The following is an 18,348-nucleotide window of genomic DNA, read 5'->3' as shown; positions in this document are numbered from 1 at the left end:
TTGAGGGTGCAGGGCCTGGTGGGAAAGTAGCAGAGGACTGGGCAGAAAGGAAGGGACCTATCTTGTCACGTGCCTACCTGTGCTGCTTGAAGTTTGCTCCCACAGTGGAGTGATCAAGCCCCTCAGCTGCTTCCAAGCCTGAGATCTGACTGATTCTCCACAAAGAGAGCATGGGATAGAACTAACATGTGTTTTGATCTGGGCCTAACGTTAAAGCTGGGAGAGATGTTGTCTGGGGCTGTAGGACTACCTTGGTCAGCCTGTTTCATTGGTGGTTTGGTTTGTTTCTTTTAAAGGTAGTGCTGTGTTGAATGGAGGTCAGGGATCAGCCTGACAATTCACATCATACTTTCAAATGCAGCAGAGAATCAATAGCTCAGTTGCTTTGGGGTCATGGTAATCTGATTCCTGGCTCCCTGAAAAATTATAAACCATGGGAGCTCTGCCAGGGAGGATGGAAGCATCAGCCCTATCCTCATCAGTGCTCTGTTCAAACAGTGGACAGTATAGCTTGGATAAGCAGGGCTAAAGGTTTCAAATTCAGCCAGTATGGAAAAAGTCTTTTTCTTCTCTTCATTTCTGCATTCTGTGAATGGTGTAACACTTAGCTGTCCAAATGTTGTGCATATTTCCTTTATGGTTTGTTGTCTTTAATCTTTATGCAGCAAAGGTGGGAATTTATTTCCAAGAGTTCTTCAGAAAATGAGAAGATGGGTTTTGAACAAGTTTGACAGATGTTGCTAGTGGTCACTGGAAATACTTCAAGGAGCGTGAGGCAAGTGGCAGTAATATGCAGCCTGAGACGGGAGGAGAATGGGATAATCCATTCCAGGAACAACATGGTCTTAGCTAGGCTTCTGCAGCTAGTCATGTTTCTGCACATAATGAACAAGTAGAGCTTTCCAGCTAGAGTTATTCCTGCTAAACTAAAGAGGACAAAAATAGATGTTAACAGGAACAAAGTTTACACTAGCTAGCTGCTACTCCCCAGAGGGAGAATTGATAGAAACATAGACTGGTACTCTATATCCAGCACAGCAGATGGCCAATGGTTAAGCTTTACATATGTTAGACACTTTCTTTGTCTTTTCTGTTACTACTAAAACTGGATTTGCTGTGAATGCAACATTGCCCAGCTCCTAAGTTTGCATTACCATCAGTAGCTGATCACTGGTGAATTATTGATAGCTCTGGAACCTCTGAATTCATCTTCTAGGCTCTGCTGTCACTTCAGATCTTTACTACTTTTGTCTGCAGCATGTGAGGTCATAAGATAGTTCTGCATGCCAGAGCAGGTAGGTACTATTCAGCATAGCAGAGCATAAGTACTGGTTATTGCTGTATATATAAAAATTCTTAACACATTACACAGCACAGTTACATAAAGCTGAATGAAACTAAAACATGTTAGGTAATTGTCACCTTGTCATGAGCCAGATGCTGCAACAGCTAAAAAAGTTAAAGCTCCAGTCAAGCCAAGACAAGCCCAGACAAAGTAAACCTTACAGCCCTAGTCCCACTTGCAAATTTAGTACGAGACCTGTGGCTGGTAACAGTCATGGCCATAGTGCCTTTGCTGGATTAGAAGGCTACGTAATAAGTAGTAATCCAGCCAATGCAGCCAATGGAGTGTGGAAAGCTATTCAGCTCACTAGAGTAATTCAGTTACAATTTTAACATCAGGGGTATGTAAAAGGCTACCTTGAGACTTTGTAGCTTCCATGCTTTCTAAAACACCTTTGGATATGAAATGAGGTGTGAAATTCTACTCCTAGTTGATGATTTTGCATGTCAAATCTAAAAGACATCAGAGAATGGATGCACCTGTTCACACACAGGAAAGAAGGGCTTGAGAGTTTACTGAAAATTCTACTCTTGGTTTTATTTAAGTATATGTCAGCTTCCTGCCTTAAAGCCTGTTTTTCAGTCTCCTCATCTTTTCTGGAGACTTCTCTTCCGTGAAAGATTACAAATAAAACAAGTTTTAAAAGAAAGTATTGTGAAGACTTCGTTAAAAATTACGTGAATTAAGAGATAGCACTTCTGCAATATAGTTATCTATGACTTTCTGTCCTCAGGGCAATTCATCCCAAATTACTAGCAGTAACTAGAGTAGTTCTGTCAACAGGGAAAAAATGAACATATGGTGAAGATTTTCCTACTGACTAGTAAAGTCTTAAGTGAATGACCTAAGCGAGTTGCATGGTAGGAAGGGGGATTTTGCTTCTGTGATCTTCTTTCTTTTCTTTTTTTGTGTGTGTGTGTTTTGCAGGGGGGATGGATTCAAGGAAAGAGAAATGTTTTTTGCTTGTCTTTATATGCAGATGAATATAGCACATAATCCTGATTCAGAACAAAGACTCCTGCCCAGATGACAGGAGAGTTTATATATCTTGCCCTGGTAGTCTTTGTGATGTAAATTTCCGAAAGCACTGATCAAGCTACATGCAGTAATGAGGAAAAATAAACCAGACAAAGAAAAGAACTACTGAGCTTTTATCCACTTACTCTATTTCTTTGTATGTGACTTGATAATTTGTTTATGGTCATAGTTATTTAATATTCTACTTCAAGATCAGAGTTTATCTATTAATTCTTTATGCTGTAATCTTGGTCTGCATTTCGGGGGGGGAGGGGAGCAAGGCAAAAACATTCATTCTTATGAATTTCATTCTCACCTCTAAAAATGGTCTGTGATTTTTTTTTTTCTTTATTTTTTTTTGTTTCAACAGCAAGGTGTTGCTAAATGGATCTGGAAAGGCATTACTTAATTTTACATAGCTTCTCTATAAGAACCAAGTCTTTGGGGCTTTGATGGAACAAAGAGGCTCAACAAATTGTCCATATTTTCTACATCCAAGCAGTCACAGGCTCTTTCTGTCACTTGGTTACTATTTTAGGCTCCAGATGAAATTCTTGTGGAATACTTTCACAAATGCAGTTTCCCAACCCTCTGACCTTCCTGTGTGTCCTGCTCCTGCCAAAAGAGAGAGGTGTTCATCCTCTGTCTTTGCTTACAAGGACCTACCCAAAAGCCAGTTTTGGTGATCCCAAGACTCTTAATGATTGAGTTCATCTCAATGACCCAAGAAGAAACTGCATTTTATTTTTGCTGGGGTTATTTTGTGCTATTACAGTCAGTTCCCGGATGCAGAAGTAGCCAGAGGTAAATGATGTGCAAATCCTTTTGCAAATGGGGGAAGGGAGCAGAGCTTTGTGGTTGGCTCCTTAATCAGCTTATCCCATCTTGTAGAAACACAGACTAAGGACGTTATTTAATTATCAGCCTTAGTCAACATAAGACTTCTGCCACCAAAATGCAGTGTGCTTTCTCTGCCTCCGTGTCATGTGTGCATTTGTATCCTCTGTGCTGTTGCTATGCAGTCAGTCACATTGATGGGGCCAAAAACTAACCCTGCCAGGAAAGGGGGGGGGGGGCAGGGAAGGCTTACTGGACTTACTGGTCCAGTTGAATGTGCAGCTGCATAGGTGAGGAGAGCTGGCAGGAGGGAAGAGTGGGCCTTGCAGTGGGTAACATGCCTTCCCCCTTCTGACAGCAGTGCAGTGCGTGAGAATACACCATAAAGATGGCATTTTCAGAGTTAGGTACTCTCACCACTGTCATCAGTTAAAGCCTTCTTGAGCACAGAATTACGGCAGTTTTGTAATTCCTGCAAATCATGCTTTTAAGGACTATCTGCCTTAATTCCTGTATTTGCAAATAAGACTATCATTGCAGGTGGAACCAAGCCATAGTTCACATTTTTAACCTACACACAGAGTCCGTAAGAAAGAATGATACGTAAAAACACTGTATTAAGTGGCTGAGAGACCGAAATGGGTGTAATTTTATTCTTTTTCCCTGAAAAGTAGGGATGGAGGAAGGGGAGCAACTTGGAGTGTGAGTTTGTTGAGGCGAAATCCTGATGGGATTGGCAGAATGAAATTATTTTCGGAGCCTTGAGAAATCTTCTTTTATATGGAATTTGTATTTTCTGGCTTGCTAAAGAAATAGCATAACATAGCAATGTTGAAAATACTAACTCTTGAGGAGGATGTAGCTGCACACCTATTTAAGGAGGGAGGATTTACAGTAAGGTCTTTACTCACTAAAACCTGATGTAGAGGAAGCATCTTCACATGTGGTCAGCAATTTAGGTACTAAAAGAAGGAAGGAACTTAGTTCTGCACCTTTATTTTTAATGGTCTCTGTCTGGATGTGGACCACTGTGTACTTTAGTATTGGATTTATGGATCGGAGGGCAGAAAGAAATACTGTGCTTTTTGTCATCATCTATTTTTCCTGAGATTATGAAAATTTTTAAATATTTCTCCATCCTCCCGCTCTGCTTCAGTGCTTTTCATCTTGCTTGGCAGTTGTTGTACGGTTCATTTATTCCATCTTACTTAATGTTCCACTTCTACTTTTGGCAGACATGCTGGGGACAACAGTGACTTCTAATAGTAGTTAACTTTCGAAGCGGCATTTGCCAGAATGAAGAAGTCTTTTACAGTTATGTAAATTAAATGAAGCAAAACCTTTGGTGAGGAGAGATAAGTACCGTGGAACTATTAAATAAAGTATGACTATTAATAAATCATGAATTTATACAATGGTTTGGATTGATGTTTGATTTTCAAAGTTTAAAAAAGAACAAAACATTAAATGGATTTGTATAACTGTTACAAATATTTGTCCAATATACCAGTGTTTACTGTGTGTGAACTATTTAGTAAGGATGATGCTAAGTCTTTAATTTTACATACTTGAAAACATTTAGCCAAATTTTCTTTCTTAGACTGAATTTTTCTAAGGCACCTGGTCAAAAATCATTCAACACTTTCAGAAAACATGGCTTGTGTAAATTGACAATATTTGAAAACAAAATTGACCCCTTTCAAATAGGTCAGCTGAATGTTTGAATGCTGTAAGAAGTTTAAATGTACAGTGAAGATGGGAGTTGCCAGATATTCTATTCCTATACAAAATATGCATGGATATGGAGGATATGGTGTTACATGAGTCTCTTGACAGATTCATATAAGTTAGAAGAGCCTTGAGACAAATTTATGGCCCTCCTGTAGGACAGATGTTGCAGTGGAACAGATTTCTGGGGTACTCAAAATCTACAATTTGTTTGCAGACCTTTGCACAACTCTGTCCAGGAACCTTAACTAGGAATTAAAACCAGGATTTGCACGTGGCGGATGCAGAACCAGCTGTGTTCTTACACAGGAAACATTGACAGTTATTCTCCTGGAGGGGGGCCTTTTAAAAGGGTTCTTCATATCAGTTTAGTGAAGACAGGGTTGCAGTGCCAGTGTGGATTCCCCTGATAATGTCTGGCATTGTTTCTGTGCAATTCTGCTCCAGGAATGAATGCTGGTAGCATGAGTTGGTCAATGCTTTGATTCTGAGTGAAAAGTTTATAAAGGCAATAAAGACCACGGGGGAAAAAGTGCTGAATTTTCACATTTGAGTGAGCACCAGTATGAAGGGTTGTGGTTTTGCTTGTGTTTATAAGCTTGTTTTCATATCAGAGGGTTTTGATACATGTACCTGCGAGTGGAGTTTGACTCCAAATATCATTTTAAGAATTATGCTGCGTCAGTGATCTGACAGTGCACTGGAAAAGTTGAGTGCAGATTGTTTAGCTTTGGTATGATGATTAATTTCAAGTGATATAAGTTATGAATGCTAGTTTCAATTATTTACAGAAAAAGCCAACAAATCTCATGGGAATTCTACAAAGTAAAATAAAACCAGTTGACTATTATTTTTGCTCCCAGATAAACTAATCAGGTGATTGGGACCTTGAGACAGGGTCTCTCCTCCAGCTCTCCCCTCTCCTACGTACAGAACTGATGTGCTCATCTGTCTGTTTGAGAAGTCCTTGATACTGTTCATATTTAACATCATTATTAAAGGTCCTTTGCTTTTGGGCTTAGCCATTAAAATAGATGAGATGGGAAATGCTGACATGAGAGGTTTGTATGTATTATTAAATCTCTTAATGAAGATGATGAAGAATCAGCCTATTAACAGCTCAGAATTAGGTATATTGCTCCTTAATTCTTTTTCTTCTTTTGCTTGGTATTTCAGTACTGCGGCTACTGAAGGATGGTGCTGACCCTCATACACTTGTTTCCTCAGGAGGCTCTTTGCTCCATCTGGTAAGAGTGATTGAAGATTAGTGTTAGTGACTATGGATAAATATGGTGGGATACTGAGTATCGGATTGGGTATATTAACAAAAAGAAAGGCTTAGCAATAATTTTTTATCTACGCTGCCCTCCATGGTGATGATGATTGCATCCAGCTATGCATGTGAAATAAATGGTCATTTTCAAATTGCTTACGAAAGGGTGAATCATGTCTTAGGAATGGTAACTAACAAAGTAGAATTAAAGGTTTTATTTATAAATTATCTGTGCAGTAAGAAAGAACGAAGGAAGTATTGCTTGATTCTGAAGATAGAATTCTGTGGTTCAGAGATTCACAGATCCTATATGAAAAACACCATGATGTAACGTTTCTTTTGGTTTTGTGCATAATTTCTTGCACCAATTTTCTGTATGTTGATATTTAACAAGTTATCTGCATTTAGTTTATTATTATTTGCATAGCAATTTAGATTAAGTAGTTGGAAGGTAAAAGGAAAACAGTTTGTATACAATGATGAAAAGAGAAGCAAGGTGTTAGGGCGTGTGGAGGAAAGACTGACAGGCAAACAGAAATGAAATACTGCAGAGGTAAAATTTGGGCTTTGCTGAAGCCAATGGCAAAACTCATCATAAATTCCCAATTTATGGGAATTTATTTATCATTCCCAATGAACCTTTAATTTGGTCTGTGATGCTTCAATTGCAGACATGCTTTCTATTCAATGTGAAACTATTTTAAGATACTTGGATCCAACTTTGTTGCATAATGCTGCTAAAAGAAATGTGACTTCACAAATACAAGGGCATAACAGACACAGTGAAAAGTCTGCTGGAGGAGTTTTTCATTTTAGAACAGCTGGATTAAGTTTCTCCCAGTATGTACACAAAATAGAGCGATTTCTTGATGAAAAAAAGGATCCTGTAATATTACTGGACTCCGGCACACCTGCAGTGATGCTCTTGCAAGATGTAGTGTTTCCCTTGTGTAATTAATCTGTTTTCCATCTCCCTGGCCATGCTGTTTATCAAGGACTTTGGAAATAGAGGCCTGGGTAAGGGGAGGGTGCAGTAATGAGTTGGAACAGAGAAAATTTAAGTTCTCTTTTCTCTCCTCCAACTATTTGCCTGCTACAAAGGTGCTCAATCACTCTCTAAAAATGCAGCCCATACGAGTTGTTAATCTTTGATGCCCAAAACTGAGGCATCCCAAATCTTATCCTGTGCTGAAAGCCCTAGGAGATAATCAGTGTGGCTGACGTGACATATGTCTCACTGGCATTTTAAAATAGAAGAAAGAAAGATCCATCTTCAGGGATTTTAGGTTGTTTTGTCTAGTTCAGCAGATGCATGCTTTTTAACTGCAGTTGAACTGTGTCTTTTTACGTTTCTTGATCTTCTGCATTATGCCCCAATTCACTGTCACATTCAGTATCTCCATTGGTGCCTGCTGCTTCACAGGCACACTTATGCTTTAAAAGGAGGGAAAACTTCTGCAGCTAGAAATTTGCAATAGAGAACTGTGTGTAACCTACTGCCTCAGTTTGGTCAGTTACTTGTAAGTACTCACAATTCATCTACAGGAAAATGCTGGGAGATAGGGGTAAACCTGATTTCAGTGAAACTTGGATTTGACCCTGATTTGGGAGCAGTACAGATAGGAGAGTCATGATACAGGGAAACAGATAAACCACGTTTATTTTTCTACAAGAACTCACGATAGTAATTTACCATACATCTTTTTCATATTTTTAAAGCGCACTCAGATCCATTCTAACTGCTACTTTTACTACTATAATTCTATGTAAGCTGCTTTCTTCAAAGGGGAGCCTGATCAGTGTTCATTCTTTCTAGTTGTGGAGTAAATGTTTTTATTCCAGAATGAATGGAAAATTCATTTATCTTCACATCTTACTTAAAATCTGATTCATGATGCAATTCCTTTTTCTTTTTCCATTTCTGTTAACTTAACCCAATGTGATGTATTTCTAAAAAAAAAAAAAAATCAAATGTGACACTTCATAAAGATTCTGTTGCTATCTCTGTAGACAGTATCCCAATACTCTTGAATCTCAGGGAAGCCATTGGACTCCATGAGAGGAGAAGTACCAAAAAGAGAGTACTTGCCTGAGTTCCTCATTCAGTGGGAAGCGGGTAGTGTCATATCAATTCATGCAGACAATCACCCAACCCACCCTAGTAATAGAGTATATGGCTGCCAATTTTCTCCTGAAACTTGGACTGAGATTGCCCAATTGCTTCACGAAAATCCGTTAAGCATCAGTGAGCAGCGGCAGTTAAATTGCTGCTACAAATCTAGGCTGTTTTCAAACTGGTAACTAATCACAAAAGGCTATATATCTGTTATTAATACACAAAATGGCTCAGTGACATCTGTAATTTCTTTTGTATGGAAGCTTTCTAGAAATTTTTTGCTTAACAATGCCTTGAAAATGTGATTGGTATGAGATTAAATGATCTGTATTCTAAAATGTTGTATCTCTGATTTGTTAAAATTTGAACATGAACAGCTCAGTGTAAGTTATAGTACAGATAACAGTGAATGATACTGATGCAACAAAACTGTTTCTACAGCTGTCAGATATATATCAGAACTAAATTTATGTTCTATAATTTAACGGCCAGTATGTTGTGTTTGGAAATCATTTAAAACAGGTCTGCTTTTTGGCCTCAGAGTTCAATTTTCATCTTCTCAGTTATATATATTTATGATCACAGTAGTACATGCAGCTCCTACATTTAGTTGAGTATCTCAGCTATGTCTTGACTTCACAGTGGAATCCAGTTAAGCACTTTTCCTTCTTCCCCTTTTCCTCCAGTGTCCTGGCTTCCATGCCAGATTAATACAGATCAGCAAACTGGATGCCATGGTGTGGTTCCACATGTGATGCAGACATAACATAATTATTTAACCCTCACTTGCAAATTATCTACAGATTTCACTGTATTTGTACTCTCAGTGTATATGTGTACTTTTGGGGGCAGGGAAATACTCCACAGCTTTAAATATTGGAAGAGACATAGATATATTAAAGATAATATTCAAAGCATCTAAGTATCTAATACAGAAAATTAGTCTTCCTGTAGCCTCTCTCCAGTGGAGAAAGAGAGAGAATCCTTCTCTAAAGAGTTAACTGAGCATGTATGTCAGGCCGGAGTTAGGATCTTAACTTGGATGCTCTGATTGTCTTTTAAAGTATTATCTGTAAGCACATCCATAAAAAGTCACAGATGTGACAGAAGAGCAAGCTCAAAACAATGGGTAAGCCAGTTTCTTCTCTGCCAAAATTAGTGACTCTCATCAAAACAAAACAAAGTATGCAAATACACGTGTGCAGACCTCCCCACCTCCAACATACCCTTAGTGTGCAGACTATTTTTCTGTCAGAGAGACTTGAATAGGAATCAGTATAGTTTGTGGATTGGAAATAGGAGTGGGTGTGGAGAGGTGTGTGTTATTGCTATGAACTGCACAAAAGGCAGAAGTTCATGTACCTGTGGACATACGTACGTGTGGGTGTACATATACTTAGATACTACTGCTCATGATGAGATCATCATGCACTGATGCCTGTGCACTGATTTGGAATGATGATATTGAACTGAAAGAAAGCCTCATCCTTACCGTAGATTTCAGCAGATTTCATATAGTGGTTTTTCACAGGCAATAAGGGATTCTGTGAATGATGCACATGAAACTTGTAGTCTCCCCAAAACTATTTCTATAGATTCATCAGCTGTTGTCCCCTACAAACACAGCAGTTTAACTACAGTGCATCATCTGCTCAATTTAAATGTCAAATGAAGCAAAAATTGTATGTAATAAATTCATTTGTACGCTGAGTAAAACGCCATCCCTAATCTGCTCTTCTTTCTACTAGTGTGCCCGCTATGATAACGCATTTGCTGCAGAAATTTTAATTGACAGAGGAATAAATGTAAATCATCAAGATGAGGACTTCTGGACATCAATGCATGTAGCCTGTGCATGTGATAATCCTGATATTGTCTTGCTACTGCTACTGGTAAGTAAAGCAATCCAATGCTTTGTGTGCTTGAAAAGGAAACGGAATGTAACACCACAAGGTGTGAAGCTGCTGTATGAATGCAATATATTACTACTAATCATATCAGTGAAAGCATATATTGTGTGTGTTTGTTTCTTCACATTGTTCTGGTGCTCGGGATTTTTAGAAGGCATATAGTGAAGCATTTTTAGGCCTTCGACAAAAATACAGTATAAACATCAATGTCAAGTCTCTCCTATCTCTTCCCTGTGGTCAGGAGCATATATCTCTGATAAGCACTCAGTCCCAAATGGGATATTCAGATAATTCTTTTCTCCTTGTTACTTTCTGTTAAGGGTTGAGTTCACAGACAATCTTATCAAAAACTCCTTCTTAAAAACAAGTATTCACTCAACTACGGTCAGTATTTAAAAAGAAGCGTTTGTGGACATGGTCAAAATGAAGCTAATTTAATATTTCTCTAAACAACTTTTTGAAGCAGAGTTTACCCAACATAGTGATAGATATGGCATTCCCATTGTAGAGAGCAGCTTTGTTCATGTTGTGCTTCCATTCCTAGAATCACAGCCTTTAGTTTTACACCAGGATGTTAATGCAGCTCTTTATCCCAGTTAATTTTGTACTGCTCTTGAAAGCAGTAGTGCAGCAACTGTTCACATCTGACATGATTTTTTTTAATCTATTTGTATAATTTAAAAATCTGTATTGCACTTCTAGTGGTCTTCATGTTTCTTTGGCTGAGACAGGATAGTGATTTGTCATTCATCAGCTTAGCTGTGGTAGCTCACTATTTCTGTCCTCTGGTACATAGCAAAGATGAAAGTAAAGCTTGTTAGCTGAAATGAGAGCTAGGAGGGGCTGTAGCTGTTCGTAATGTGATAATCTGCTATCATATCCTGTTGGAAGACTGTTGAATTGTAGGCACCGTTTTTGGAATAAATGCAGAATGAAATGCGTGAAGGTATTTCTCTCCATCCCAGTATTTTACTCAAGGTGGTATAGCTTTCCAGGGACATACTTGTCTTCTCCATTTTGTAGCTGTCAGCTGGGGGGGTGGGGTGGGGGTGGGGCAGGCATTGGACGGTACAGCTAGGAAAAATATCCCATGTCTGCTGAAGAGTCAGCCAATGAAGAACTTGCCCCCAAGGCAGCTGCTAGCACATGAGGAAATGTAGAGATCAAAGGTAATCTGTAGAGGTCTGGTTGCCATACATGCAGATGAGGTGGTAAAGGTCAGATTCATCAATTGTTGCCTGACTGCATCACTGTTGGGCGTTTTCCTCTTGGGATATGGGACAGTTTCGGTGGATGTTGTATGAAGGAGGCTCCTGTAGCAGGTTGAGGAGAGTGCTGAAAAGTGCCTTTTATTTAAGAACAAAGATGCATAGGCTTGTATACATTTGTGCCCACATGAAAACTCCAAGAGTATGAAAAGCAGCCAGATTCATGAGAAGCACCTGCTCTGTCTTGCCTCACTGTCTTTTGAAGGCACAGGACAGGCTGACAGCAGTTCTATCCTGTTGGGGAGTGGGCCTTTTCCATCATCTCTGGACATGTTGCAACATTGTGTTTTGAATTAATTTCCTGTACTTGTTTTATATTGAATTGAAACACTAGCTAAGATTTGTAACTTCATATCCAAAGTGCTTTCTCCTGTTGAAAGTGCTACCCGATTTACAGAATGTCCAGGCACCGGTACTTGGACACTGCCAGTGCTTTGTTAGGTGGAGGACAGTGTTTAGTCAGCTCTGTATCAGGTTAGATGGCTGTAGCTTTTCACTGGTACCCATTGCTTGCAGTCGAATTGTTGCTCCACAATATACACTTTCTAGCTTCAAATACTTTTAATTGATACCTAAGACTGGTCAACCTTCAGTTCACTTCTGTACTATTCATACTACCATCTGATATAGTAACATTAATACTGTTGCAGTTTAGTAAATTAACCTCAGATACCCTACTGCCTGAGTAGATAGGTAAAAATATCACTGTATAGAACCTTACTTTTTTCTTTTTTTCTTCATTTTTCTTCAGTCTAACAGCATTATTTATTGTAATGAATTCTCTGTTCTAAGAATCAGCACTGGCTCATAAAAAAGGCAAAGGAGGTCAAGCTGTTCAGCTGTTCCACCTCCTCCCCTCTGCTCTTCCACTGCAAAGTATTTGATAATTAATGGAAAAAATATAACTGGTCAAATTCTGATTTGTGTTTCTGCAATTCCATGATATATTTAATTGACCCACTGTTGTCTATTTTCGAAACATGGTGTTTAGGTACTTATTAAAAGGCTCACAATCATATTGAGCTCCTATGTTTAGTTCCTTTTCTCAAGATAACTATGATTGTGGTATGAACTACAGGTCTCTTTATGACTTGCTGTTACACTTTAATTTCAGAGCATGTCACAGGTAGTTCATCATTGATCTGTACTGTTGGGCTCACACATAACTTGTTGCTAGTCATGAGTTTTCTTTTTTAATGTATCTTTGGTTTTGGTTTTGGGGGTGGTTCTTTTCCCTTCTCCCCACTCCCAAATAGTCATGGAATCTTCTGATGTTGACTGAGCTAAGGTTTAGAGCAGCAGAGAAAAAGAAAGGTGAGAATGCATTTTTATAGTGTAATTCAGTTTATTTTATCATCATCAGGAGACACCTTTTGGTGGGCAACATGAACATAATGTTTTCACCATCTGTAATGCAGAACTTGTCAAATGAAACTAGGAAGGCGGAGACAGTATTCTAGTGTTTTTACAGCACTTTGCACAGTGGAGATTTATTCTTTCATAGTCCTGAAGGCATTACTGTAATAAACGTGGCAGTTAATTAACTAGAATGACTGAGAGCAGTACTGCATCCTCAGGAATTTTTACTTGTAGATAAAGTTTGGGAGTAGAAAGACATTCTTAATATATTCTTTTTACTGACCTTACTAGGAAAAGCAAATGTAACTACTGTCTGCCAACCAATTAAATGTGTTTCATCATTTACTTTTTGCAACCTAGAATTGAAGCACAAAATACAATGCTGGCACAGAGGGCTAAAAGTACAATCGTTCAAAAAAAGTTGAGGCTAAGTGGTTTTTTTCCTCTCTCCTCTTTCTAAGAACTTAGGAAAACCTGTGCTCAGCAGTGTGCAAAAGGGAGTTACACTCGAATCATTCATTAGACTTATAGTCACCAACAGTAGATGAATGGTGTTAGAGTATTTGAACAATATAGTGCTATCCACTGTATGTGTAATCCAAACTTGCTGATCCAACCTCTGCAAAATTCTTTATGCCATGAGAATAAACTGTATGACATGACAGTAACGGAACCTTAAAAATCAAATAGGAGGAATATAGAGAGTACCAGATACTTTCAGTAAGACTGAAATGTGGTTTGTCCTTCAAAGACCTTAATATATTATTACTTAATATTTCCGCAGTTTGGGGGATAATTTTTACAGAAATGATAGCATCACAGTATAGACCTCTCACTATTTCATATAGAGAGATTTGGAAAAAAAAAAAGTTTAATATAGGGTTTGTTTTTGTGTAACATTAGAAGGCCATCTCTAAATGTTTCTGTGATTTTTGAGTTAGTTTTAAAAGTGTTAGACCCAATTAAGTTACTTGAATTCGTGAGTGTCAACTTTGTTGGACTGAAATTGAAAGCAGTATTTTTTTCATGCTGTATTTTTTAAGCTAGGTTGACTGGATGTCGTTTTAGAGCCTATCAAGTAACTTCAAGGTCAACTTCTCACTGAGAACTAGACTACACTTACAAGAATTTTTGGTAGAAGACAGTGAAAAAGTATCAAGAAATACTGCATAAACATTTTGGCCAAAATGTTCATGCTGGTAAAATGTGAAAAGTGTAATCAAGCCCTATGCTGGCGTCCCAGCTTGGGACTTGAATTTTCTTTTTTTCTTATAAGCCACATAGCTTTCTCTTATCAACTGTGTTTGTTCCTGCTCTGTCTTTTTGTAGCCTGGCCTGTTGCTCAAAGAGTAGGTCTGTGACATACTCCTTCAAGTTCTTGTGATCGTTAGGGTGTCTGTGTTATCTAGAAACTTCCATCTTCCTTTGTCCTTGTTTTCTTCGGCTCTCAAATTGTTGCCAGAGATACTGAGAAGGATTTTGGTGCAAATATGGTGTTCCCAGGAAGTGCTGGGTGTTGTAGGCCACCACAACAAAAACAAGTAACAGAGTATGTGGAGTGTGGAGCTTACTAGGGAGGAGGTGGGATAAAAGGTGGATTTCACAGTCTCCGATCTCATGACAAGGAGCCAATATAGTATTTAAGGCCCTGCGAGGGTAGATAGTGATTTCTGCTTCCTCAGCTTGTGCTTGAGGTACCCCATACCTTACAGGTCATGTGTTGGAGAATCTGGTGAAGTTGTATATTAGACATGTGGATGGAAGCAGTTTTTATCATTCTATAAACTGAGTACTAAGCAAAAATCTGGTTTATGTGGGAGCAGTACGGCTGTGTCTGTATTCTTATGATGGAATCATATACAGATTCCAAATGTATATGAGGATGTCTTGGAAGGGCAGAGATTCTCTGTACTTGCCTGTATTTGACCTCATCTTAGTGTAATAAGAAATAATTCAATTTTGGAAATTGTCGATTTTATTTCTGAATCTTTTCTCCAGAGTACTGAAGAGCTACTTGGATTTTCAGTGCAAATCAAGCAATCAGTAGAATTAAGCTGTTATGGAAATTTAGCTTTCTCTGTATTGAAACTTAATGATTCTACAAAAAGGTCATTACATGTTGCATGAAGGAAAGAATACAGAAGAAACTGCAGAGAATATGCCATTAAACAGAATATGATTATGCAAGTTCAGACTCGGGCATCTGAACAATTCCACTTTTTTACAAAACCGAGTAAAATGCGTGCTATGTAACATTTCAGAGCTCTCATCCAAAAGCCCAGCACCTTAAGTGTACTGCTGGTCTATTGGTGATGGTAGGACATCATCCTCGGATTTTTTTTCTGAGTATGCTTGAATGTCATCTGTCTAAATGCCATGAACTGCCCTGACACTGATCAGCTTGTGGAGCCTGATAGGATTCTATTTTTGTATGGGTCTTTTAGAAACACTTATTTAAAAGCCTTCCACCAGCATTGCCACATTTTGGCTGACAGGATAAAAAATGAGTGTATTCAATTAGCCAAATTTGATGCCAGTACTAGAATTAGTTAAATGTGGATATTTGTGCCTGTCAGATTATGGCTAAATTTCTGTGGCCCGAAAACAGGCAGGAGAAAAGTTCATGGAAGAAGGTAATTCAGAAGGAGAAGTTAGACATTAAGTGCCAGGAAAACATTAGTGTTTTTCAAGTATTTGAAATAATCCTGGTTTTTTAATATACTGATTTCAGATACTTAAAAAAATATGCATAACAGGCAAGTAGTATGAAATCAAGGGAAAAAATAAAGGGCTTTTTTTTCTCAAGAAAGAAACCCCGAGGCCACAAAAGATCAGATGTATAGTCACTGGTAGTAAGTTGAGAATGGTATTTAGATCTGTAATTAATTGTGTGCCTCAGCAGTATTTGTGAAGGAAACTGTAGACTGGTTCATAAACCTGAAAATTATCTCAATAAGGGGTATGAAAAGGACAACACATGAGAAATATGCCAGTGGAAGAGCTTGATTAATCAGGGAAATAATTAAAAGAATTACAAAAAGCAAATAAAAGTGCTATAAGACAATCTTTTGGTGACATCTGCTTGAAATTACCTAACAGTTCCTGTTGAGTTCCTCATTCTTACTGGCTTTCAGGTTTTGCCAGGAGCTAAACAAATATAAGAAATATTTGCAAATGAGAAAATTTGAGGTCTAGTGCAATGGTCTTCAAAGTGGATGCATGCCCTAGGAGGTGCACAAGATGATTCATTGTGGGTATTAGAACTTCTATTTGTATTTATTTTTTTTATCTTAAAAAATAAGAAAGAAATAAAGCTTTACTAATGTATAATACACATATTGACAATGGCATCCTCAATCCATCCATAGGTCAGAGGGTCCAGTGTTACGAATGGTAGGCAAGGTGTACTGGGGGAAGAGTGGGTGCTCCACAGTGCAGAGGTGTTGGCAGTGGTGCTCTCACTTGCTCATCCGCTTACAGTGTATTGTGATGTATTGCAGTTTGTGTATGCCTGGTTACGTAGATTTACAGATTATATTACCTAGTTTTAACTAAACTAACCTTCACAAAATGGACAAGTGGCTTAAAAAGATTGCTGAAAAGAAACCACAGATTGAAGATAATAAGGCTAATAATGACAGCACAAATGAACAAGAAAATGGCAGAGCAAACACTTCTCCTAGTCCCAGTATGAGCTCTTCATCATTACGAGGTAAAACCGCTGCTGATCTAATCGGATCCAATCTGTGATTTTTAAAGTAATGCAATACTTAATACAGTATTTTATGAAATTTTACTAAACTTAATGATAAATCTTCAGAGGCCTCTTTTGAGACTTCTTAATAGTGAAAGACAAAAAGCCACATACTATTGGGGACACACTTGTTCTTCCTGCTGCAGTAAAAATGGCTGAAATAATACATGGAAAACGATAGCAACAAAGTCTTAAATGCACTCCTTTGTCAGCAAATACCGTTGGAAGATGTGTAGAAAGCATCACTGAAGATTTGAAGAAACAATTATTGGAACAAATTACACAATGTTGGAGGTCTTCTATGCAGCTGGCTGAAAGTACAGGTGTTTCTAATATGTCCGTGTCTCAGCTTATGGTATTTGCTAGATTCTGTTTCAATAATGAAATACATGAAGAACTACTTTCTTGTGAGCCACTAAAAGAAAGATGTACCTGCCAAAGGAGATGCAATCTCAACAGTAAATGACTAATAACAACGTTTTATGGAAAAACAATGCAAGTGTAACTGTTGATGCAGCAGCTGCTTTGACTGCAGTAGGAAAGGGTTCTGGGGTAAGGTTACAGAGCTGGCACCACACATGAAATTCACTCACCGCATCATGCGTAAGCAAGAGATTGCAGCCAAGAAGTTGTGCACAGTAATGTGTTAACCATCAGTTTGGTTAATTTTATAAAAACAAGACCTTTAAGTAGTAGAATCTTTACAATACTTTGTAACGAGATGAGGAGTGACACTGAAAAAACTTGGAAACAGAATTTCCTAACCTGTTTAAAAATGTTCCAAACAAGGAGTTTCAGTGGGTTTTGAACCCATTTGTTAAAAATAAACATGCAACGCCTTTTCATTAGTTTGCAAGAGCAAGTGATTGACATTGGGGAAGATGGAAATTTCCTAGCCAAATTTCAATAAAAAGCTTTGTTTAATTGGTAGGCGGTGTTGAAAAGTTAGTATCATGATAAAGTAAGCACCACCAACGATGCACTTCTTCCATTAGGATCTATATATCTTTGTGAGCTATGTTTTCCAGCTATGACAGATGTTAAAACCAAGTATTAAAGTAAACTGAACTTAGAACCAGACTTTTAATCACTGTATCATGAAGTGTTAAACCAAAAATTTAAAAAATAATAAAGCATATTCAATCACATTTTCTCATTAAAAATATTAGTATTAATAATAATGGATCAAAAAGGTTTTTGTACTGTTAAAACTGTTTAAAAATACTCTATTTCATCTTTATCTCATTCTTTATTAATTTCTATTTTTGTGTATGTTTTATAATGTACATAATATTTGTACAGTGGTACATGTATGTAATTTATAAACAAAAATACATATATTGGGGGTGCATGCTCAAACAATTTTTTACTGATGGGGTGCATGATAAGAACGGTTTGGAGGTCACTGGTCTAGAGATTGGAACAGTAGCCTGGGATATGAAAGACGTAATTAGTCTTGTGTAACATGTCTTTACTAACTGGGGCACTACTATCAACCTAGCATAAAGGTCAGCCAGCTGTAAATCTACTAGAAAACGTATATTGCTGTCTCTCTTGAAGTCTAGTGAAGAGACATCTACAAGGAAAGAGATGGGTTTTGGCAGCTTAGTGGGTTGAACAGCTTGTTTGCAATGATTTTCAGTGTACCATTGGTGTTAGATCTCATGGAGCAGGACATACATGTATTCAGTATTTACTCTTATGGGGGCAGCTACCTACCCAGATCTATGTCACGCCCCCA

The 18,348-nt window shown here is 38.0% G+C and overlaps 1 protein-coding gene across 3 annotated transcripts in view; it reads left to right on the top strand.

Annotated features, from left to right (window-relative positions):
• Positions 1 to 18,348, top strand: part of MYO16 (myosin XVI) — a 393,194-nt gene that overhangs the window by 124,726 nt on the left and 250,120 nt on the right. For all 3 annotated transcript variants that reach the window (XR_011322146.1, XM_069770289.1, XM_069770288.1), the window contains exons 3-4: positions 6,104 to 6,174; positions 10,065 to 10,208. Coding sequence is in view for 2 of the 3 variants with exons in the window: in XM_069770289.1 (XP_069626390.1) it covers positions 6,104 to 6,174; positions 10,065 to 10,208 (215 nt within the window). In the remaining variant the exon portion in view is untranslated. The remainder of the gene's footprint in view (positions 1 to 6,103; positions 6,175 to 10,064; positions 10,209 to 18,348) is intronic.

The sequence above is a fragment of the Haliaeetus albicilla genome, chromosome 25 (assembly GCF_947461875.1).
Source record: "Haliaeetus albicilla chromosome 25, bHalAlb1.1, whole genome shotgun sequence".
Classification (NCBI taxonomy): domain Eukaryota; kingdom Metazoa; phylum Chordata; class Aves; order Accipitriformes; family Accipitridae; genus Haliaeetus; species Haliaeetus albicilla.
Note: the sequence above shows the minus strand (reverse complement) of the source record. Positions and strands in the feature narration are given on the sequence as shown.